Source organism: Anas platyrhynchos, chromosome 15, assembly GCF_047663525.1.
Source record: "Anas platyrhynchos isolate ZD024472 breed Pekin duck chromosome 15, IASCAAS_PekinDuck_T2T, whole genome shotgun sequence".
NCBI classification, from domain to species: Eukaryota; Metazoa; Chordata; class Aves; order Anseriformes; family Anatidae; genus Anas; species Anas platyrhynchos.
The window spans coordinates 7,578,178-7,601,427 of NC_092601.1; the positions used below are offsets into that span (position 1 = coordinate 7,578,178).

At 57.8% G+C, this 23,250-nt stretch overlaps 1 protein-coding gene across 14 annotated transcripts in view; it reads left to right on the forward strand.

The window, feature by feature from the left end:
- LOC101801820 (ankyrin repeat and fibronectin type-III domain-containing protein 1) overlaps positions 1 to 23,250 on the forward strand; it is a 190,783-nt gene that overhangs the window by 45,238 nt on the left and 122,295 nt on the right. For 12 of the 14 annotated variants that reach the window (XM_072024041.1, XM_072024043.1, XM_072024040.1 and 9 more), the window contains 2 exons: positions 17,766 to 17,959; positions 22,885 to 23,114. In XM_072024041.1, the coding sequence (XP_071880142.1) occupies positions 17,766 to 17,959; positions 22,885 to 23,114 (424 nt within the window). Of the gene's footprint in view, positions 1 to 2,360; positions 2,525 to 2,907; positions 4,341 to 17,765; positions 17,960 to 22,884; positions 23,115 to 23,250 lie in introns of those variants that run through there. The other 2 variants (XM_072024056.1, XM_072024044.1) reach the window with 2 other exon arrangements.

A 23,250-nucleotide genomic window follows, 5' to 3' on the forward strand; every position in this document is an offset into this window, starting at 1 on the left:
ATCAAAATTCTCCATTAACTGCTTAATTCAGTCCTGTGGGGTTTGATAGGAAGCCTGACCTCAATGGCCAGCGTTTAGCACGTCAGAAAACTCTTGTGCAGAACTCCTTGAACCCCCTTGGTGCTTTCAGTGGGTTTCCCAGGTAATTCAGAGAAGCCAGGCACCGTCCTGCTCCTTCCCCAGCCGGAACTGGCAGAAGGCTTCTTGAGAAATCCTCCGATCCAGCCTGGTGCACTTGTGAGCATCACCTGGTCTGTGTTAACACTGTCCTCAGGGGAGGGCCGAGCTGCTAAAAGAGGTGCAGATGGAGAAGGAGCGATGGGGTCGGCATCAGCTGCCTCCTGGCTGCTGCCTGGCTCTTCAGGACGCGGCTCGGAGGGCAGCTGCCTGGGCCTCGTGCCGAGTGGTCTCGGCGTGGCGGAGTGAAACCAAAGCCCTGGAGAGATGGGGCTGGAGCCCTCTGGTGCTGCAGGCGCAGATGAAGCTGTCAGCTCTGTTTGAATAATGCCCTTTCCCTCCTTCCCTGCTTGTGCTGAGAAGAGCTCTCGGAGTAAAAGTTGCCCAGGGAAACAGCGAAGCAGCCGGGGACAGTTTGTGTGCCCGGGGCTCGGGAGCGCGGTGGTGGGGCTGCGAGGACGCTCGCCGGGGTGGTGCAGAAGCCACCTCCCCAGTGGCTGGTGGAGATGGGGCCCAGCAGAGATGCTTTCCATGCCCCTGCAGCTGGGCACACCAAGTGTGGTGGCGTTTCAGGCTCCTGCGAGGTAGCTGTTAGGATTTCTGCCTGAAAAATGCTCCGTTGTGGTTGTTTGCAAGCTGGGACTTGTGCTGCTTCCCATGCCTTCGGTTCCCATGCCTTCGCCTTGTTTAAACTGGGGGCTTTAAACTGGGAAATCCTGGTCTCTGTTGCCCTGATGAGCACGTGCCCTGGAGTGTGTGAGATGGACCTGGACAAGTGGCTTGTTTTTCGTATTTTTGTCCCCTCCAGCTTGTCTGCAGACAAAATTGTGAGATGCTTGTAAAAATGTTTTGGGGATGGCCGTGCACAGGCATTAGGGTGCATGTGGCAGACGTTGGCATCACCACAGCCCAAAGTCCCAGTGCTGTATGGGTTTTGATTTCTGCTTTACCCAGCGTCTCCTCCGCAGCTCTTTAAAAACAAAACAAAACCAAACCCATCAGCTTCTGTCCCCTGCAAACTTAACCACGCTCTCATTTAAAGTTTTTCATTCCCCTGTTAAATGGAAGTGGGAAGCTGACTTTCGCATGGCTGAGTACAAGGCTGCAAACCCCAGCACAGCAGCTTGCTAATGTGAAATGAGAGAGATTTCAGCAGTAGCTCAGCAGGTCGTCTCCGCTTAATAAAAGGAGCACAACTCCGCTGGGAGACAGGCGGCTGCAGCAGCCCTGTCCCAAGGGGCTGACCACCTTGTTCCCTGAGCAGGCTCTGAGGGCTGTTCCTCTGCCTTGGAGGGTAGGAAACCGCCTTCCCTCGGCCCGAGGGACCTCGGAGACTCCAAGGATGGAGGAGAGATGTGGGAGCTGCTGCCCCGTGCTGGGTGTGGGGTGGGCAGTGGGATGTGCTGGCAGGGCGCTCACCCCAGGATCAGTGTCGGAGGTGTCTGTGGAGTTGCCCGGCTCTAAACTTTCAGACCTTGGCACCTTGCCTTGGACACGGGGTTTTATAAAGCCCCAGGTTCCTCTTGGTCACTTTTCCAGTGCCAGCGCTGCCGGGCTCCTGAGGTGGAGCCTTGCAGGAGGCCTGGGAGGGGACCCACAGGGCTGGGGGCTGTGCGCAGGCACCGGGGTGTCCCCTGCCCAGCCGGGTGCTGCCTTGCTCCTTGGAGTCTGGGCTTTTTCTACAGTCCTCCAAATTGCCCTTTTGTCCCCAAAACAATGCTGCTTTGGCCCTTTGCAAAGCAAATGCAAAGCGAGCAGTGCCATTTGCAAGGCAGTGCCTGAAGCAGCCCTCGGAGGAGGGTCTCGCGTTCCTCTGCCCTCCCATCGGGTGCTGTGGAGGAAGGGAAAAGAGGCATTTAAATGAACCTTGCTCAGCTTTGTTCCCCCCCCCCCCCTCCTCTCCGCTTCTCCCGGTCCCACCGCCCTCTCCGGTGGCCTCAGCAGGGCTCAGACGATGTGAGCGATGTCACCGTCCCTGCCAGGTACCCGCCGCCCTCCTCCAAGGGCACCCGTGCGCCCCGAATCCCAGCTCCGCCGGCACCGTGCGCCCTGAGCGCAGGAGTGGAGCTGCCCCCCCTGTTTGCCTGGTCCCCCCCAGCTGCTTTTCCGCTGCCCCCCCCCCGCCTCTTTGACCTCCTTTGACGTCTCCCGTTTCGCTGCGGATGCTAACGGGGAGCCGATAAGAGAGCCGGGGCGACAGCGGTACGGGCGAGCCGTGCGCTGAGCGAGCCGATGCCCTGCCTCGCCCCGCTCTCCGCCAACGGATTGATTTTTGGGGAGCACCCTGCGCCCCCTCCGCCCCCCCTCAGCCTCCCCTGGCAGCGGTGGAGCCCCTCGCAGTGAGAAGGTGGGCGGCGAGGGGTGCTGGGGGGGGATGGATGGATGGATGGAGGGGAGGGGACCGGGCACGGCCACGGGGCCCCTCCGAGCATCACCGGGCGCTGCTGCGCCCACCGCTTCGCGCCCAGCTTTGCGGGGCTGCCGCCGGCTCGCTCTGCTTGGCCGGGCTAAACGTCAGCTCCCGGAGCGGGGAGGGAGGTGCGGGGATGGCTCAAACAAATTAAATCCCCCCCCCCCCTTCCCAAAAAACTGCAGGCTGCCGCTGACAGGCGCGGGGAGACCCGCGAGCGGGGGCGGCCGCAGGTGACGGCGGGCGGTGGGGCTCGGTGGGGCGTACCCCGCTGCTCCCGCTTTTAATTCGGAGCGGGAAGCGAAGGAGCCGGCAGGGAGAGGAAGATGAGGAGGGAGGAAGGACGCGGGGTTCGGGAAGCCACGCAGCAGCAGGCTGTCGGCAGCGGCTGGTCGCCCCTCGTTGCAAGCAGGCTGGTCGCAGCGGACGGCTCCGAGCGGGGAAATAGCAGGGAATGATTTTTTGTTGATTTTTTTGAACATGGCCTCCACAAGGCTGGGATCAAGAGGAGGTGAAGGTAGCTCGCTGATCTACCGCTGAGTTAGGACTGGCTTTCTTTGCTGCTTCCTCGAGGGTCTCTGGCATGGCTGGGGGTTACCAGCAATTCCCTTTCCTCTGGACACACTTCGCTGACCTGATCTGGTGCGGTTGGTGAGGCTGGAGCGGGCTTTTGAAGCCCTTTTTCCTTCTCCTCCACCCAGGCGGCAACAGGCACTGAGGATGCAGAGATGAGCCCTCCTGATGAGGGGAGGTTTGGGAGCAGGATTTCCCTCCAGGTCCGCAGCATCCCTCTATCTGCTGCCTGCTGTAGAAATGCTTTGTGCTGGAGCAGAGCCCGTAGGTGACCTCTAGATGGATCAGACCTGCTCGTTTTAAATGTCTGTCCCTCTCCTCGGGCTTAGGTGTTCGGTGACAAGCTGGAAAATCATGTTAGGTAGGTGCTACAGGAGGCAGAGGGATGCCTTTTGCATTGGAAAACAGGGAGGGAGGAGAGCTGGTAAACTCTGAATAGCAGCAAGAAGAGCGAGCAGGGATGCTCTCCGCCTCCTGTGCTGGTCTCTGTGTGCCATAAGAACAGACTCCCTGGAAATTCATCTCAACAGCTGATTTCTCAGGGTCTCTCCTCGCCTGCTGCTGATCCGGACAGCATCCATCCCCTCACCCGGCTGAGGACTGGCTCCCTCATCTTGTGTGCGCATGCTGAGCATCGGCTTGCCACGGGGTCTCGCAGACGTGTGCCACCACCACCAAGGGATCCTTTCCAGAGGGCATTATTATTATTTTTTTCTCCTCCTTCTTAACTCAGCTCTGCAGCAGCTGCAACATTACAACAAATAAGCGTGCCGACCCGAGCTGCTGTTGTGCAGCCTGGTGCCCGCGAACGGCTCCGGCGGGCAGGGCGTCGTCGCCTCGAAACTCAAGGGCTCGCCGTGAAGCACACCGTGGACGGTCCAACAAGTGGCTCCTGGCTGGTGTCGTCCTGCCTCGTGCTCTCTCCCGGACCCGCAGCTCTCCTTTCCTGCTTCTGCAGCTGATGGAGCGCGCGGGGTAGCGAGAGCGTAGCATGCGTGAGCGTGCGGTGGGACCGGTGCCCACGGCTGCAGGCGGGCGCACGCTCGGAGGTGGCGGGGGCCATGGCTTCGTTCGGGAAGCTGACGGAGTACTTCAGCCTGAGGAAGTCGAGGACGGAGCTGCGCTCCGAGCGGCGGGGCCGGCGCAGCGGGAGCTGCTGCTGTAGTGTCACCGAGTGCAGGTACGGGGTGGCGGCGGCCCCTCTGTCCTGGTGCGGCTGCACGCAGCCGGGGCTGGGGGTGGGAGGTACAGCTCTTGGTACTCTGCGTTCTCTTGCCATCTCCCGTCACCTGGGGCTGGGGACGAGCCAGGAGCTTTGCAAGCGGTGTCTCAGTGCTGCCTGTGGTGCCAGACCCTGCAGGGCTTGTTGCCTGGGGATGGCAGTGGCAGGCGCGGCGCCCTGGTGTCCATGTCCCTGCCCAGGGCACGTCTGTGGTGTCGGCGGTGTGTCTCGGATGTCTGCTGTGTGACTCCCTGCTTGCTCCTGTCTCTGGCTTTGCGTTGTGCCCATTCCCTCGTTGTGGTGGCAAGGTTACGCGCCGTGATCGCCCTTTCCTTCCTCTGCCTCTCGCTCTGTCGCATGCAGAACCCCCGACTGCACGGACAGCAACAAGTTGCCTCGCAGGTGGAGTTGGAAGCGTGTGCGCTGGCTGCCCTGCCCGAGCCCCTCCAGGTTTGCTCGGGGATGGGGGTGATGTGGGGGGCTCCTCCGGCTGCCCCCAGCCCCTCTGCGTGGGGCAGAAGCTGTGCTCTATTGGCAGCATGGTCGGGGTTGTGTTTGTGGTTTGTGGCCAGTGCCCGAGCTGGCACGCGGAGCTGGTGCCAGTTCCTGCTGCCTCTGCTGTCCCCGTGTGCCAGCTGAGGCAGAACCGAACCTGCACCAGGTGGGGCTGACGTGGGAAAAACAGCTCCGAGGTATCCACTCACCTTCTTCCCTGGTTTCTGAGATTCTTGTGCCCTGTAGAGGACATTAAGGAGTTGGTGAGCTGGTGTTTGTCCCCTCCTGCTGCTGTCTGAGGCGCCGCAGAGGTGGCGAGGTGTGCCATGCTGGTGCTTCCTCCCTGCTTCATGCTCACAGGGACAGTCACCTCTTGGCTCGCTTGGAGCACGGCACATTTTCTCCTGAAGCACAGAGACATTTGTGGCTGAGCTGGGTGCTTTGTCCTCCTCTTGAGCCCTGTACAACGGGAGGGCAGCTCAGTGCTGGAGCTGGAAGGTGCAAACCCCAGGTTTACCTGTGCCAGTGCAGAGCACCTGTGGGGAAGGTCGGGTCTGCGGGCGCTGCCAAGTGTGTGCGCCCCCAGGAATTGCTGGCTTGTGGCTGAATGCCTCATGGAGAGTGAGTGTGTGCCACGTCCCTGTCTCTGCCAGGCAGGAGGGACATGAGGTGACGCTCCTGGGGCCCCATATCCTGTCATCATCTGTGCATGGGGTGCTATCGTCCTGGACCCGGTGCTTTGTGGGGAGCCAGGTGGTTTCCCATGCGAAGGGAGATGTCACGGTGCGTTGCCAGCTCCAGGCTGTTAACCACGAAATGGCACTGCCAGCGCATCGCTTGTGTACCAAATTTTTGGGGTATTTCTGGGTGTGAACGTGCGAGCACTGCACTTCCCCATCGCACAGGTGTGGCCGCACCCGCGGTGCTCGTGGCTCTCAGGGTGCTGCGTGGCAGAGCTCTGCTCCCTAGGCTGGAGGGCGGCGTTCCCACCAGCAGAAGCTTCCCCACGTGCCCCCATGGCCCCAGCACGGCTGAGCTCCAGCTGCAGGGAGCTGTGCTGTCCCTGCTCCTTCGTGTGCCGTGTGTGGCAGTGCCCCTGGGTGGCACGGTGACGTTCCCGATGCTCCCAGCTCCTCCGGCGACGCGGTGTCTGCGTGCTCCTGCCGGCTCTGCGTCTGTTCCGTGATTGCGTGTGGCTGGTGATGGAAGGAAAAATTAGCATTGATTGAAGCTCTTGAAATCAGTGTCACTTTTCACCAAAGCTACTTCTTTTCTTCATGCAAAGGAGACCCTGAGCTCCAGACTCTGAAGCTCGAGGTCTACCAGACCCCACCAGTGCCCTGCCCCAGCTTTGTGTAATTTGGGGCCACCAGGCTCCAGCCACTTGCCAAAGCTGTGGTGCCCACTGGGTCCACAGCAAACAACCTCTGGCAGGTCCTCGGTGCAGAGGGTGCGCTAACTGGAATTATTAAATTCTAAATATAGCGGTCCCACTCATTCTCGTAGGACCCAAAAGATATTAGCGGGTGTGTAGTTGTGGTATTAAGTAATATGCCTGCATTTTTAAACGACGCCCACAGATAAAGCAGTGCGGACGTGGTGGGTTGGATAAGTCTGCTGGATTTGGGAATTTGTGTTTTAAGTCAGCAGGGCTTGAACTGGTGTGCAGAACAGATCACCAACACAGCAGCCGCGTTGTCTTTCCCCGCGTTCAGGTGGTCCTGGCCAAACGCGTGGCCAAAACGCTTGCAGGTGCTCTTCAGCCTCCCTGTGCCCTCCTGCTGTGCCGTGACCGGTGTCTCAATTTGTACCTTCTGCTATCCCAGCGGGAGGTTTTTGCAGCCCCAGACTTGCCGGCGGTGCTTGGTAGGAGGATGGATGCTCTGCTGTGGTGCTGTGGCACCGGTGCCCTCTTTGCCGAACCAAACGGATGGTAAGATCTGTAGGAGTGGGGTGTCAGGCGCTGTGACCAGCTGGGGATCGGCGTCCTCAGCAGGCAGCTTCTCTTGGTGCTTGTGATGAGCATAAACACGTCAGCCGGAGCTGATTTATTGTGATCTAGTCACAATTTTTGCAATCTAGTCGGAATTTTGATAAACGAGCCAAATGCTCCTTTGGAGCTGTGCTGGTTTCTGCAGGACGAGGGCCTGGATTGTCTCGGGGTGGATTTCCCTGCCCCCCGAGGCTGCAGCACTGGGTGCAGGTGCCCATGGGCTCAGGCAGAGGCAGGAGGGGATGCAGCCCTCCGGGGATGGAGAGGATCCAGCACCGTTCGGTGGAGCTGGCGGGGTTTGGCTGGTTTCTCGAGGACACCACCGAAGTTGGTCTGGACCCGAATGTGGTGCTACCAGGCTGGGGGTTGGGGTGGGCAATGTTTTCCTGGCAGGATTGTGCTCGCTTGTTTTCGGGTATTTAAAAATATCTCTTCAGCTCTGGCAGCGAGTCTGTGTTCAGGCATGTGGTCGTGATGGGGAAGAGGAGGAACTGGCAAGTTTGGGGCTGGAAAACTGCGCCGAAGGAACAAAATCCCGTGCCAGCTGCTCAGGGCATAAGGTAGATGGGTAAAAATGGAAGCAGGTCTTCTACCTCGGGCTTGTGGCTGAGCCCTGCAAGAGTCCCCATCGCTGGTACTGCCCTGGGGGGTGTTGCAGAGCCACAACACGTGGGGCATGGCTCTGGGGGCTGCAGGCTTTGAATTTTGGGTAAAACTTCCCCAAAGGGCACCGCTGTGGGGCACCGAAGGTCTGGTCCAGCAGCTGGTAGTTTGATGGATGTTGACACACTTAGAGAAATGTTCCTGCTTCCAAATAACCGCTCTGTATGGAAAGAGGGCTGTGTGTTAAAAGAGAAAGCAAGTCAGGAGCTTGGAAGTTTCTAAGTTGTGTTGTGGGCTGAGCAAGAAGTTTCCACCTGACACTCAAGCAAAGTGTTTGTGGCAGCTGTGTGAGAGACCTCGCTGCTCTCCCAGCTCTGACACCCACCTCGCCTGCGGAGAGGCCAGCAGAAAAATGTGTGTGGGAGCGTGTATTTGCATTTTTGCTGCAACGGATCACTGTAACCTACATAAAAGAGTAAATGAAAAAAACAAAAATAAAAATTTAATGCACGTAGTCCGCTGCTGATGCATGGAGCTGCTTTATGCGGGTGCTGAACCAGGCCAAGCTCTGGAAATAGTCCTAAATCCCGTGTCGGTGACTCAGAGCCCCAGCCTGCTCGGCAGAAATTAATCCTGTTAAAGTTAGCGGCGGACACTCAGCATCTTTATGACTTAGCCCCTGTGTGGCCGTGTAAGAGCAGGCAGCAGCGCTGACGGGGACCGAGCTGGAGGTGCTGGCAGCAGCACAGGGCAGCGGGGCGCTGCTGGGGACCTCGGTGGCAGTTTTTGGGGTGAGCTGCCTGGGCTCTGCATGGTGAACCTAAAGGTTTTTTTTTTTGGCTATGCTTTCAGAGCCTTTTTCCCTGTTGTTTGTATTGCTGTGGCTGTGCCATAGAAGGAGGGGTTTGGGGAGCAGAGTGGAGAAGAAATCTCTCCTCCCAGGGAGCCTGCTCTTGCGTGGAGCCCCGTGATGTGCCGTGGCTCCCCGCTGCCTGCTGACCTGGGGGGCTGCTGGCTGCCCCTCTTTGTGTCCTGGCGTGATGTCTCCAACCAAATCACATTCACATGGGTGCCTGAGCTGCCTGGGCACTTCAGGCTTGCTGGTTCAGCCAGGCTGGAGAAGCCCCTCTGTGCTCTCAGCATCCCCCTTTTGGGTCTGGGCGCCGTGTCCCACCCAAATCCCAGCGGTGGGGTTTCCTCCTCCACGCCTGGCTCCTGGGCTCCGTGTAAAGCCCAGTGCCAGGCCAGGAGATGAAGTTGAGAGCCTTCTGCACGCGCCGAAGCTCATCTTTTCCTGAATTAGGCAGAAAAGGGGTAGTCATCCTTTCTTTGGGAGCGATAGCTGGGTGGCCCAGCGGGAGGAAGAGGAAGTCGTACCGCGATTAAGAAGAATTACACACGTCGCACGGCTGCAGAAAACTCCGGCAGCAAGCCGCGGCCTGTGAGTCACGGTTGCTAGAAAGACTGTTTGATGCCTCATTCCCCCGCTGTTTTGGCACTGAGTCACAGCCGGGTGGGTGTGCAGGTAGGAAACAGAGGCACCGGCAGCACACACCGGGGGCTGCGCCGGGAAGGATGCGAGTGCGAGCAGCTTCTGATCCCAGCGGGGCTGGCGAGGGGAAGGTTACGGGCAGGGCTGTGTCCCTGTTTTACCTGGCTGTGTTTGGGCGAGATTTTGGTAGCAGGAGCCTAGAGATTGCCTCAGGCAGTTAGAGAAGATGCTAACTTGGCCCTATAGGGAGAAGCTGCCTGTGTTAGGGAGGTCCCACAAGGGACCCGCTGCTGAGCTGTGCGCAGCGCTGGTTGTGCCTCTGCGAGGACAGGTTTGGGGAAGGGTTAAAAGAGAAAAAACAGTGCTGTGCAAGAGCAGCTGGGAGAGAGGAGCGGGAAAATACAGAAAGAAGCAGTCCCAGAGGCACCAAGGTGGGTGACGGAGGGGCAGAAATCCCCATGCACCCATGGGTCCCACAAGGAGCAGATCTCCACGCTGCAGCCCGTGGAGAGCCCCCGCAGGAGCAGGGGGTCCTGGGGGGAGCTGCAGCCTGTGGGGGACCTGTGCTGGGGCAGTTTGCTCCTGGGGGATGGCCAGACCCCGTGGCACAGGGCAGGGTGCCCATGGGGAAGCATCAGAGGTGAAGCATCAGGGACTGACCCCAGCCCCCACTGCCCTGCACCGCCTGGGGGGAGCGAGGAGAAGGGAGCGGATGGGGGTGGGAAGGTGTTTTCAGTTTGCTCTTAGTTTCTCGCTGCTCTAGCCTGTTAGTGCTAGGCAATAAATTACATTAATCTCTCCGCTGACTCTGTTTTGCCCTTGGTGCTAATTGTTGAGCCATCTCCCTGTCCTTATCTCAACCCCCGAGCCCTTTCCCGTCGTATTTTCTCCCCCCTTCCTCTGGGAGCGTGGTGTGGTGGAGTTCAGCAGGGTCCAGCTCCCCCTGCTCGCAGCCCCCCAGCTGCCTCGAGCCTTTGGGGTGTGCTTTGGTCACGTACGGGTGGTTGTGCAGGGGACAAGAGGAGAAGCAGCCTCAGTTCAGGTGCATGGGGTGGGTGCAGGTGCTGAGAGCCCTTGGAGGGGCAAGGGGGGGGTGACCACCCCACGTCTGGACTCAGGAAGAAACATTTCAAAGGGAAAAAGGGAAAAAAAGGAGATTTTGGAGCGTTTTAAATAGGAAGGGCAGAGTACTTGGGGCCTGAATGGAGCTGGTGTTGGTGTGTTCTGGGAGCTTGGGCGGCCGCCTTCATTACACAGGCCAAACTCCCACCTGTTGTAACGTTTATTTTTGCCTGCAAACCCACATTTGTAAAAAAACTGGGGAGCTTCAACGTGCTTTTCTGTTTCAGGAAATAATAGCTAAAATTTAGGTTTTGCAAGGACTCTGTCCTGGGGTGCGGTGTGGGATTCCTCTGAGCTGCACCCCCAGCTGGCACCCCCGTGGTTACAGAGCAATAGGAATGCATTAAAATAAATGTTAATTATTCCTACCACCCTGCTGGCCCTCCAGCAGGCACACTTGTGGGGCCAGGAGCTGTTTCCATCTCTCTGCTGAGGAAGCTCCCTGCCTATGGCAGGGGGGTGTCACTGGATGGTCTCCGAGGACCTTTCCAACCGGAGCTGCTCCATCTCTGACTGGTGCTGGCTGGGCTGTGCTGCTCGGGGTTTTGATCTCCGGTGAGCCCTGGTTTGTACAAAACCACCTTCACGGCTCCAGCCTGCTCTGCACCAACCACCCAGCGCCCATCAGGTGATGCTGGGGAATAAATAGGTGGAGAAAAGCGCTCTGTGACCGACGCAGAAATGCAGCTCTCGTTCCAGGTGCCGTTAACCCTTGGTGGCGTGCTGTTTGGTTACGTACAGGTGGTTGTGCAGGGGAGAAAAGGAGAAGCAGCCTCAGGGCTGGAAGAGGCACCGCAGCAGTGGGTTTTGTAGCCGTGTGGGTTCACTTTCCTGGTGCGTGTGCCTTGTGAGGCTCTGAAGCAAGCAGCTGTGCTGGCTTCTAACGGCAGAGCAGCCTTTCCCAGAGAGAGAGGTGGAGAGAGCAGGAGCTTATTCAAAATGATGATTTTTGGGGAGCGTTTTTCTTCCCAGGGGGCAGCAGATGTTCTTCCCCTTGCTGGACCTGTCTCTGCCTTTATCTGTGGTTGCTGGGCTGGAATTGCCCCGTCTTTGCCGAAGGTTTTGCATCCTCTCCTTGGTGCATCTGTTACTCCGTCTTTAAAAACCAACCAAACAAAACCCATTTCTTAGGGGTGTTACTGCAACGTGTCATAAATCTGCCCTGGTGGCTGGGCTTGTGCTCTCCCAGCCGTGGCGGTGTCACCGCTGCCGTTCTGGTGCTTCAGAACAAAACTAAAATATTTATTTTTTTTTTTTTTGCCAGGGGTTAGTAGAGATAGGCCAGCTCTGCCGTTGTTAACCTCAAATGCTGGAAGGCTTGGTCGTGCTGCAGAAACGAGGGGATTTAAAACCAGCCAAGCTTTCCGCGTCGGAGCATTCAGAGTTCGTGCCTGAAGCGTTTCGCCCATGTCTGCGAGCAGCAGCAGTCTCCTGTACGAGATGATCTCAGCTGCCTTTGTCTCCTTTGCTGTGTGACTTGGATTTGGGAGCAGCAAGGGGAAGCCAGCCCCGTGTCTGGAGGCTCGAGATGGGGTTGGGAGCTCGGCCAGGCAGCCGGCGAGCACCTGGGGGGGCCGGGTGGCAGTGAGTGCACAGCCCTGCTCTTCTCCTGCTGCGGGGCTTTTTGCCCGCCTGCAGTCAGGGGGAAGAGGCCAGCGGGTGCTGGAGGTGGTGGCCGTGCTGATCTGCCCCCACGTCCCCCCCAGGAGGTGCTGGCACGTGTGCAGGGGGCCGCTGCGTGTTTATCTGCAGGGTACCAGCCAGGATGCTCATCCTCCGTGTTACCTACGCTTCATTAGCCTCTGCCTCTGAAATTTTTCAAGGGCAAGCAGGAGTTGAATAATTGCCATGATAGAAAAGCGGGAGCCAGGGCTGTGGTTCAGCATCATGCGTGTCTGGGAACGGGGAGGATTTTTCTCTGCCCCAGGTTTTGGCAGGTCACACAACCTCTGCTCATCTCTGCTCTCCCCAGCCTTTAAAGATAAAGCGTTAATAACAGCGTGTGCCTGAAAGGTTTGTTGTTTAAAACAAAGAACTCTGTATAATTGTCTGTGTTGCTCTTCTCCGCGAGCCCTTCGCGTTCCCCTGCTGAGCACTCGAGATGCCTTCAGCACTTGCTCTGCTTTGCGGGTGCCTGGGCATTCACCTTCTCCTGCCCTCCTTCCCCGCTTACCACGGCAAGCTCTGCGAGCTGGGGGAATTTTCACACCCCCTCCGTGTTTCTGCTGCTTTCCCCGGCCCTGGGGACTGTCTGCTTTTGGACTTTGGGTTTTTCTGAGGACGGCTGCGGCTGCTGGAGTGTGGCAGGGACAGCACGTATCTGTGCTGGGATCTCATCGGGGCGCACGGCTGGGGTACGCGGTGCTTTTACGGAGAGACAGCAGCGTGTTGGGCGCGAACGAGGGGCCCTCAGAGTATTTCATTTTCCCATTCAGACTCAGCACGCAAGCAGACGTTGAAATGGAAACCTTGTAAAGCACGGCCACGGTGCTTGGGTTCCGAACTGCTCATCCGAAACGTGTATATTTTCCCAGAAAAAAAAGGAGAGGGGCTGTCTGGGCCCCTTGCTGCTGTCTCTTCCTGCCGACCGGCTTTGCAAAACCCAACGAGGGTGGTGGTGGTGCTGGGGTGGGTGCCCACGCAGTGGAAGTGGCTCTGCCACGCTGGGTGTGTGCCTGGAGGGATGCGCTGCTGCCCGCGGTCCCCTCTTGTGGTTGCGCTGTTTGATCACCCAGCACTTCTGGCCTTTTTCTGGGCAATTTGGGAATTCGTGGTGTTTTTTTTTTTGGTGGGCCACTTCTGGTGCGTGGCTGGGCTTGGAGGAGGCAAGAGGCACTGAATGCTCTTCCTCCAGCTCTCCCAAAGCATTTCCCTGAGCTCCTCCTGGCGTTTTGGGGCACACGGGGTGTGCGAGCTCTGCTCCTGCACCTCCCAGGACCCTCGAGGTCCTTGGTACCCATCCGAACGGAGACGTTGGCAGCGGTGGTGGTGGCTGTGCCCCCAGCACCGGGCTGCTCTGTGCCGTGCCTGGGCGATGGCTCCTGCCGGAGCGATGCTCTTCACTCCGGAGAGACAGCAGGAGAGGAAGCTTTTGCAAACCAGCTGGTAGAAATCATGATATTTACCAGCTCGCAGCTGAGCTTGGGAAAGGTATTTTTATAGCTTCGCATGTTTTTTTTTTTTTTCCTTTCTTTTTTTTTCCCCCTTCCTGAACTTGTAAGCTGAATACTGTTTTGGTTTTCTGTTTTGCTTTGAAACTGCTTCGCAGCCAGATAAAAGCTGCTCTGTTTTCAGCTCTCATCCTCCGCTCCGCAGCCCTTGTTACCTTTTAGCAGCGTGAAGGCAGCTTTGCGGAGGCTTGGCTGGAATTGGGAAGAGAGCGATGCCGCGTGGCTCAGCTCCTCCAACTGCGCCCGGCTCAGGCAGCAGAAGGGCTTGCTGCTGCCTCCGGGCTGGTCCCAAACAGCCGAAGGATGTCACCGGGTACGGTGCGTGGTCCCTGCCGTGCCCCCTGCCTCCCCGGGCCCCCCCGAGCTCCTCTTGCTCCAGGGATGCTCTCGGGAGCGGGGGGCAGGTGGCAGCGGTGCCTTGGGGGGTGGTGGGGAGCGGCGTGGGGTGGGTGGCAGGGGTCTGCCGTGCCCTGTGCGGTGCTGGGGGGTCTCGGTGGCTCCGTGTGATGTGCCGGGGGGGATCTGGTGGGGTGTGGGGCTGCAGCTGACGGCTGGGGAGCTTGGCCTGAGCGTGGGGCAAGAGCAGAAGGTCGGCTCGGGGTGGGTGCTCCTGAGCGTGAAGGGTGGATTTCTCAGCCATCCGTGCTGGCTTCGTGATTCGCAGGGTCACTGGAAAAGCAGCAGTGACTCACGGGGCTGCTGAGAACAGCCGAGGTTTTCAGGGCAAATTCGGGTGATTCTCCAAGCACGCCGATGCCCCGTGAAGGCTGCGCTGCTCCCGATTCCTACGGCTTCGGTTTCCGAGGCTACCCGCGTGCCTGGCACCCTTCCCTGGAGCAGCTTGCAGGGGTTTGGGTTTCTCCCAGCATAGGATCGTGGTGGGGGACTGCTCCTCCCAGCTCGCAGCATCTCTGGCTTTCCTGGATCCAGCTGGAACCCGTGCTGGTTTTTGAGGCCGGGTTGCTAAGTGACACCTCGCTGGAGGAGCTGCCTGAGCAGCGCCGGTGCAGCAGGAGCAGGCGCCGCTGCACGGGTGTGATTTGGGGACCCCGTGCCATAGCTGGGCTCTCCTGGTCCCCGTCCCTCGTCTGGGCTCACCCCTGTGCTTCATCTCACCGTTCTCCCCCAAACCTTCAGCTTCGTAAGCTATTTCATGACAGATTTAGGGAATGGATTGACACAGAGCATGCAGGGGAGTCGCTGAAAAGCAGCACCTCCAGCCCTGCTCCGTGCCCTGCTCTCGTCCTCGTGTCCCCAGTTTTTGGGGACTGTCAGACTCTGCGCCCTGGGAGGAGGAGAATGAGCTCGTGGGTTTCACCCGTGAGCTGCTGGGGTTGGGAGCTGTGGCCAGGGGGGCTTTGGAGCGTCGCCGTCCTCAAACGTTCCAGGAGCTGTGCTGGAGGTGACCTGTGAGTCGGTGACGTTCACTGGGATTTGGGATCGTGTGAGCAGTGGCTTGGGGTTATTTTCCTCCTGTTTGTTTTCTCTGTTATGTCGCTGGCTTTCTGCTGTGGTGATTTCTCCATCCTTTCCCTGGGTGAGGCAGAGGCACTCTGTTCTCTCTTTCAAAATGAAAATAAACCGGGTCAGGCTGGGAAGTGGCTTTTCCCACACCAAAACAAACAGGGAGGAGAGGTCGGGGGGTAAGCAGGTGCTGCTTGCAGGGTTCTGGCTTTCCCTGGGTGACTTTTATTAGCCTGCTTTCTGCCCCTTTCTCTCTGCTCAGCCCTTTCGCTCTCCCTCCCTGCAGTTCCAGCACCCGGAGAAGCCACCCAGTAAGGACACCACCAGTAAGGACATCGCCGGGAGGGGGGCACTGGCTGCAGCCCCGATTTGAGATGTGCTCTGCCTCTTTTTTCTCGTCACAGCGGCTGCTCTTGCTGGCTGGTTTGCTTTCAGGAAAAGCCTGGGGGAAGCAGCTCCTGCACCCATGGGTGCCGTGGGCTGTGGCTCAGGTGGGGAGGGCGAAGCTGGGGCAGTTGGTGCTTGTGCCCACCCTGGTGCCACTCCCTTTTGCCCTGTGGCTGTCCCGGGGGGGTGACAGGGACCTGGCCCTGGTGCCTGTTGTCACATTTCCCCATCTGGCCACAGGCTGGGAGCGATGGGGCCATCACCGGGCTCCTGCCTCAGCTTTCACGTGCAGCCAGCAGGATTTTTCCACCCTTGTCAGGACTCGAGTACGTGCCCTCCTTCCTACCAAAACACCAAACAGCTGCTATTTATAGGCTGCAACAGCATTGATTATGGCTTTTCTAATTGAGCTTTACATTCCCGTCAGGGATCTTCGCTAATGGGATGTGGCATCCTTGATAACACAAAGCTCTGGAGCCTGCTCGGGAAGCATCCGTCGGTGCAACGTGACTTCCCGGTGGCAGGGAAGGCGTCGGGGCCTGGCTGGCAGCTGCTGCCGAGGCCGTGCCGGGGGTGGAAGGTGCTCGGAGCTGGGCTGTGCTTGGGAATTCAAGTCAGATTTCAGAGAGAAACAGGTTTCTGGCTGCTGCTGGAGTCTTTGCTCTTTCCGATATAAATCATTGTCTTCAGCTACGCAGCTTAAAAATATCTCCTCCAAGGGCATGGATTCTTCCCTTTTTACCCTCATGCAGCCTGGGCGAGTGGCGATGTGGGCACAAAGTCGTGTTAGCATTTAAAATGCTAATGCCGCTCTGCAGTCGATGGAGCTCTACGCAGGTGCGTTTATAAAAGCACGGAGATTTACATGCCAGGAAAAAAAAAGGAAATGTTTTGAACTCGGACAGAGCCCAGGGCTCGTTGCTGCGGCGCAGCAGCGTGCGGAGTTGCATCCCTTTTGTCTTGTGCCAGCGCGATGTGTTACCGTGGGAGCGGCGGAGGTTTTACTGAAATAGGAACAGCTCGGGGTGCTGCTTCTATTCTCGCCTCTCCCGGCGTAGCTCGCTTCCACGTGGGTGTGGGTGAAGCACGGGGAAGGGTTGGGGTCGGAGGGCTGGCACCGTGCCGCTCCGCAGCCCCAGCGGTGCCGTCCCTGCGGCCGTCCCCAAACCCTCAGCGCTCAGTGACCGCTCTGTGGGGCCGGGCAGCATCGCCTGTGGATCCAGGGTGAATCCAACCAACGCCACCGCTCTGTAAACCTCCTGATGTGCCCCCATACAGGCCTGGTACGAGGCCCCTGCCTTCTGTGCATCCCGCAGGAGGTGGTTGCAGCTCGGCGCCTTGCCTGGCTCCATCACAGGGTCACCGAAGGGTTGAGGCCATCGCTGCTTGCCCGTGAATCACATCCGATGCTGACAGCAGGCAGGCACCGCTGCCACGTTTGTAAGGGAGTGAAAAACGATCATCATAACAAATGGAGCGGTGACAGGCAGCCGCCGCGGGTCGGGAGCGTTCGCACGATCGGCTCTCCCTGCGTCACCTTGAGGAGTCGCTCGGGGGAAATGGGAGAAATTCAGCGCTGCAGGAAGGCGGGGTGCTGGACACACGGTCTGCACCAGGACCTCGGCCCCAGTCCTTGTGGTGCTCAGGGAGCACAGAGGAGGGCTGTGGGAGCAACCACAGGGGAGGGAAGTTCATTCTGTAAGAAGAGACTGGGAGAGCCTCCTTAATCAGCTTGGAAAAACGCAGGAAAAAAGGGGATGTGAGGGCTGAATGATGGAAATTAATCATGGGAGCGAGCACCGGAGAGGGAAAATAATTATTTAAGCTAAAGGTTAATAATGGTGCAAGAACAAATGGGTACCACCAGGCTGAGAGCTGAATTTCAGGTGGAAATTCAAAGTTCCTTCTCATTCAGCATGGGGTTTGGGAAGAGCCTTTGGCACGGAGGAGCCTTTTGCCGAGCCCCTTGGGTGTGCGGGGAGCCCAGCGGGGTGTGTGCGGTGTGACAGGGAGGGGACAGGGCTGGGTGGCCGTGGGTGAGACCCTGCCACCCCTGGGTGGGACCTCAGCAGCGTGGCCTGGGCCAGCACTGTCCCCAAGGACAGCAGCTGGGGACTTGGGGACTGTCCCCTGGGGGATGCTGCGGGATGGAGCTCAGCGAACAGGGAGCTGCTCCCTGGCTCTCTCCACCCCCCTAAAACTGATTTATTCTGGGTTTTTGGAGGAAACGCTTCTCTACCACAAAAAGCATCAGCTGGCTTGGATGATACTCAGTGCCCTGTGGAGGTTTTATTCCCTTAAAAGCTTTCTGTATTGTTCCAGCCCTGAACCCGCCGGTTTATTTACTTACTTCTGACTGTGAGTTTTGAGGTGGGCTAGGTTGGAGGCGCTAAATGGTCAGAGCGCTGATTGTGGCTCGCAGCTGAAGATACAAATCCTATTTAGAATGCACTGGGGAGGGAATTTGGGGAAGAAATTCCCACTGGGGAAGGCTTTGCTGAAATAGCAGCGGCTTTGCACACTGGGAGGAACCGCGTGCTGTCAGTCCAGCGGCCGTACCGCGCGTTACGGACGTGTCCTGCAGGGAAGGTCCTGGTTTGAAGGTCCTGGTTTTCCACCTGCTGCAACGCACGTACCCTCTGTTTTCTCCCCTGCAGGTCGCTGGACAGAAAGCTGCAGAGACCGCTCCTGGGGAAGTCCCGGACGCTGCCCAGCATCCCGCAGTCCCCGGTCCTGAGCAGGCTTCCCCTCCTTGACTCCACGGCATATAGGGAGGAGATGCCGGAGCAGAAGTCCTACAAGAAGCACTCGGCCTCTGATGGCCAGAAGGGCTGCACGGTCCCATCTGCCGGTGAGTGCCAGGGAGAGCTTTGTGCCCGTTCTGCCTGGGGGCCAGCAAAATCTTACCCAACGTGTCCTTGTTCTGCAGGGGTGCGAACAGCAAGGTAAATCCAATCCCTGTCTGTAGGGGGTTTATGCTGCCTCAAAAACAAATGTTCTTGGTGAGATTTATTTTTTTTTTTTATCCACTTCTGAGGCTTTCTTTGAGCCTGTTATTTAAACCTTCCCACCTTTTATTACACCGATGAAAAAGCCGCATGGGGCTGCGAGAGCCCCTGGCTCGGAGGTGATGCTCGGAGCATCAGAGCTGGGTCTCCTGGCCACATGTGAACTGCTGCTCCGGGTTCCTCCGGCCTCCCCAACAGACCCAGGTGCCTTCCTTCTGCAGCATCAAGTGGCTTCAGGGTGCCCGTTGCTGTCCCCATGGGGAGCAGAGGCTGGGTGGCACCGCGTGGCTGTGCCGTTGTCCTGGCCCGCAGTGGGGGTTTGCTGTGGCAGATGCTCCCAGCCTGGGAGCGTGTGTTGGCCTTCGTGTCAACAGAGGATTTTTTACTGTGTTCTGCTCTTGTGCTGATCCTGATGAAATACTAATATGGTTGGACCAGCTGCTCTGAGCAAGTTTATTGGCAAAACTGTTGATGGGCAAAGTGTTTCACGCTTCTGGTGCCAGCAGAATCACGCTGGGGCCATAAGAACGATGGGGAAAGCGATTAGCACTGAAACAGAGATAAGGCTCGCCAGCCAGGGCTGACAATCCAGTGCAAAATAAAACCCTTATAAAATAGCTCCCGTCTACCAGCACTATTTGATTTTTTTTTTATTTCTTTAAAAAAAAAAATATTTTAAATCTAACCCCCTTGCTGTCAGATTGCTGCAAGCTCTACCAAGCAGAGCAGCTGTCCAAGCCCTGGATTAATTTTAAAGCTCTGCAGACTGCGTTTCATTTCCTGGTCCTACTAATTCTCCCAAAAGAGCAGGTCTGGGCGTGGGAGGGAGGACCTGTGGAAAGCTCGTGTAGCTGCCTCCTGGGGACAGGAGGGATGGGGACACTTGGGAGTGGGTAGGTGATGGCAGGTAACTCTGTGCTTAGAATCAGAGGGCTCGTGCTACTCTGTGAGCCCTCCAAATCTCGTGGGCCACCAAGGCATGGTTTGCAAGGACAGACCTGAATGCGCAGTGGAGATCTGCGTCCTGGTAGGGGGCAAAAAGACGTGCCCACCAAGCCTTGGGTGTGCAAGAGCACCCACTGCGAGGGGCGCAGCACCTGCAGCAGGTCTCTGGCTGGTGTGCTGGCGCTTCCAGAGAGCTGTGCTGGAGGCGGAGGTCGGCGTGAGGCTGGGGGGTGACATCCCAGCAAGAGCCAGACCCTCTGCAAACCTCGTCACCTCCTGCTGCAAACACCTCCTTTGCTTTGTGCACGTCAAACAGCCACCCCAGAGCAACTGGGCACAGCCTGCCCTGCGCAGCGGGGTAGGGGTGGGAGCTGATTGCACGGACACCTGGCTGGGATGTTGCTTTATTTGAGGCTGGAAGGTGGCTAGGATGGTAGGAAGAGGAGCATGGAAATAGTTTGGAAGCTCCCTCCATAGCCAGAGCTGTAGATGAATGAATGAGTTGTTGTTTTCTATCCAGAACCTCCCATGCTTTTTATCTGGCTCCTTGACACCCAGGAGCTGCTAATTAGCTACTCATTAAGCCTATCAGCATGCTGTCATGAAGAAAAGATGCTTTTCTCAGCATTGCCTGGTTATTGTATCAGTCTCTCACAGCCCGGATCGCAGTTAGCAGTATTTACCTGTATTAGGCAGGGCTCAGATAAATTTAGTCTTGGAACAACAAACGGTGGCTTAGGTAAATGCCAGAGCCCTGGGCTGACTTGCAGGGGTGCAGCATCTCTCTGCCTGCAGGGACTGTGTAGTAGTGGAACGTGACATCTGGACAGGAGGACGAGAGCAAAGCACTGCATGGGCCAGAGGCTTACGGAGCCCTCTGTGTGCTGGCGAGGAAGGGAGGCTTCCCCTAGCACCTGCCTCACCCCAAACCAGTGATTCGGTACTGCACTGGGAGCCTCGCGTGCTGGCAGCAGAGAAATGAGCTGCCTTTTGCTTGCCACCCCTCATTCCGTGCCCATGGGAAGTCCTGGGGATGGCACTGAGAATTTTTTTGTTGTTGCCCCCTCTTCTCTTCCTTCTGCAGCAGGACCCTGAGCTCAGAGCAGAACCCTGGAGTCAGCTTCTCTAATTCCTGAGTGTTTTGCACAGCCCACAAAGGCTGGAGGCGTGCCAACCTTACATCTCTGTTGAAGTTCAGCACGGGCACGTGGCCACCTCCTGAAACACCTTTGCTTGCCCAGGTGCCCGTGGTGTGCTCGCAGCAGGGTGGCGGTGCTGGCTCCCTGCTCCTCTCCCCGCTGCTGCTCTGCCTGGTGAAGGGAGGGCTCTGACGCTGCAGCCTGGGACCTGGGCAACGTGCCACCAGCACGTGGTGGAGGAGCACGAGGCCCTTCTTCCACCGGGCTGCGAGTGCTGGGGAAAGCCTTGTGCTGCTCACGGGGCTGAGTGCTCGGTCTGGCTGCGCTGAGCACGTGGCGTGGCTGGAGGGCCTGTGCTCTCGCTGCCCTTCCATCTCTCACGTCCTTCTGACTTCCTGATTAATGCTTCAAGTCCAGAAAGAAGAAAGGGTTTGCAGCAGTCACAGGTGCCAAGCCCAGGAAGATGCTTTAAGTCTTTTGGAGGTACCCAATTTGCCAGGCGTAGCGCTGGGTGGTGGGAGGGTGGAAGATCACGAGGGTAGGTGGTGGCCTCCAGCCTGCGGGCTTGCTCGTTCCCCTCCAGGGACTTCTGCTCTTGGTCTTTCCCTCCGACCTTTCCAGGCTCTGGGCTTTATCACTGATTTACTTCCTTGGAAGAAATCAGGAGCGAGCTCCTTCAGCATGTACAAAACCTTTTGGGGATGGGTAAGGTCCTGACCTCTGTGCCACATCCCTGTGCCAGGGGGGAGGCTCTGCACCCCTTACACCCAAGCAGGGGAGGAGTGGGGCAGGAGATGAGGTGGGTCAGGCTGGGTTTTGGGATGAGCAGCTCTGCACAGGCAGAGTTCATCATGCAGCCTGGGTCATCCTTGCTCCGGGGCAGCAAGTGGTGGCTGTGCCCAGCTCGCTGTGGGGCCAGGAGATGAGCTGGGGCAGCAGGGCCGGCTCCTTGGTGCATGGTTTCACTGCTGTCAGCGGTGTGTCTGCCCCGGCCCTCCTGCCTCGTCCCCGAGCGCTGCTGCCGTGCGCTGGCAGCCGGGATCTGGGCGCCGATTGACGTGTTTGTGCGTTGAATAATCACAGCTTTCAAACAGCAGTTCCTGTGTTGGATGAGTTGACATTTGGAGAGGAGCAGCAGCGGCTTATTAAAGTGAAAGCAGGGGTAAAGAGGGAAAAAAAAACGCTCCTAGGTAGCGATGTGCTCAGGGTTGCCTCTTTTTTTTTTTTGGCAGCTCTGATCGCTTCTTCTCCCTTGTCCTCTTGATTGTGCTGGTTTCTGCTCAGTGTGTCCCTGCCCCGGGCAGGGCTCACGCACAGAAGATGCCTTCACACCTGGAAGAGCTGCAGGAGCTTGGGGAGCAGGGGTGGCTGTGAAAGCAGAGGGCAGCAGGGCAGCGGTCCAGCCTGTCTCTCTCTCCGCGTGAATCCCGCAGCCTTGCGAGGCAAACCAGGCTTCACTGGCTGATTTCTGGCTGGTTTCCACCTTAGGGCCTTCACCTGCTTTCAGCTCCAGAAGGGTTTTGCTCCTCGGCCCTGGGTTAGCAGGGTCACGATCATTTGTGCCTGGAGATGTTGGGTTTTTCAGAAAGCAAATAAAAACGATTTTGCCTCAGGAACAGGCTGTGGGAGGGGAGAGGGTTGTGAAGGTAACCCCGTGAAGTGCCCTTCAGTACCACCGTGGCCAATAATTGATCCGTTTTTATAACTGAGCAAGAGGGGTGTTCTTGCTAATTTATTATGGCTATCGAGAAGTGATTTGGGCTGGGAGGTGAGGAGCAGGGAAAGCTCGCTGGTTGCCAGCTGTGAGGACGGGGTTGGCAACAACAAGCACACAATATCCGAGCTGCTCGGAAAATAGCAGAGCAGTGGTGTTGTGGAGATGCTTACCTCTGCTCTGCTGTTTTCCCTTGCGTTGCAATGAAGTGCAGTCAGTGCCTGTAAATCCTTTTCCAGCTTACAACGCTTCTGATGCCTCAGTTTCCCTATTCACAAAGGGAGATGTAGTTACCGATTGCAAAGCATGTGGATACCTGCAGGAGAGGGGCTTGATGCAGGTATGTAGGATTCAACTACAGTTCTACTGCAGGAATTTCATTCCTTTTAGAAAATAAAACTAGAACATTCTCTCTTAATGTGGAATGTCGTTTTTGAGTGGTTTACAGGTTTTTTAGTTCTTTATAAGTGAGCCTTTCAAATGTATGACCCTATTGGAATTAAATAATAGGAAGTTTTTAAGTGTTGGGATTTTGGTCCTCTGTTTATGAATTAGTGTTTATATGAATTTATGTGAAATTATGAAATAGTATTTATACTAGAGTAGAGCCTGTTGGCCCTGACTCTGATCACTGTGCTCACTGTATGTGGTTGACTCCTGCTGTGGTGACTTTGGGACCGAGCACTGACAGGTTGGGTGCTGGTGAACAAGGTTGGGCAAAACCAGCGTGGGGCAGGCTGAATGAAGCTCAGCAGACTGGGGACAAGGACTTGTGGGGCTCGTGGCAGAGCCGTGCCCTCTGAACCCCGTGTGTGGCAGCACCCATCCCGCGTAGCCCCGTGGTGCAGAGCGCGGGTGGAGGCGGCCTGGGGCGGACATCTCCCCCTGCACCCCTTCCCTGGGCTGCAGGGGGGCACAACCCAGGGATGGCCGCAGCTCTGAAGGGTACCTCGTGTCCCTCTGTCCCCAGGGGAGGCTTGGCGGCTGGAGGACGACTGCATGGACCCCCCGGGGGATGCCCAGCTGCAGCCGCGGCTCCGCACGGCGGTGGAGGAGGCCCCGTTCAGCCATTTCCGCACCCGCTCCTTCTACATGCGGAAGAGCCTGTCGGTCGACAACCACCTGGGGTCCTTGGGCTACGCCGTCCACCCCGCGGAGACGAAGGCCGAGCGCGTCAGGACCAAGCTGCGGCGCCAATTCGTGAGTACTGGGGCGCCGCGGCCCTCCCCTGTGCTGAGGGGGGTTCCCAAAAACACCGGCGTGGCGCGGAGCTGGGTTTGTGTAAAGCGTTAGCGAAATGGCGACGAGGTCCCTGCGGCTGGGGGGAGCAGAGAGC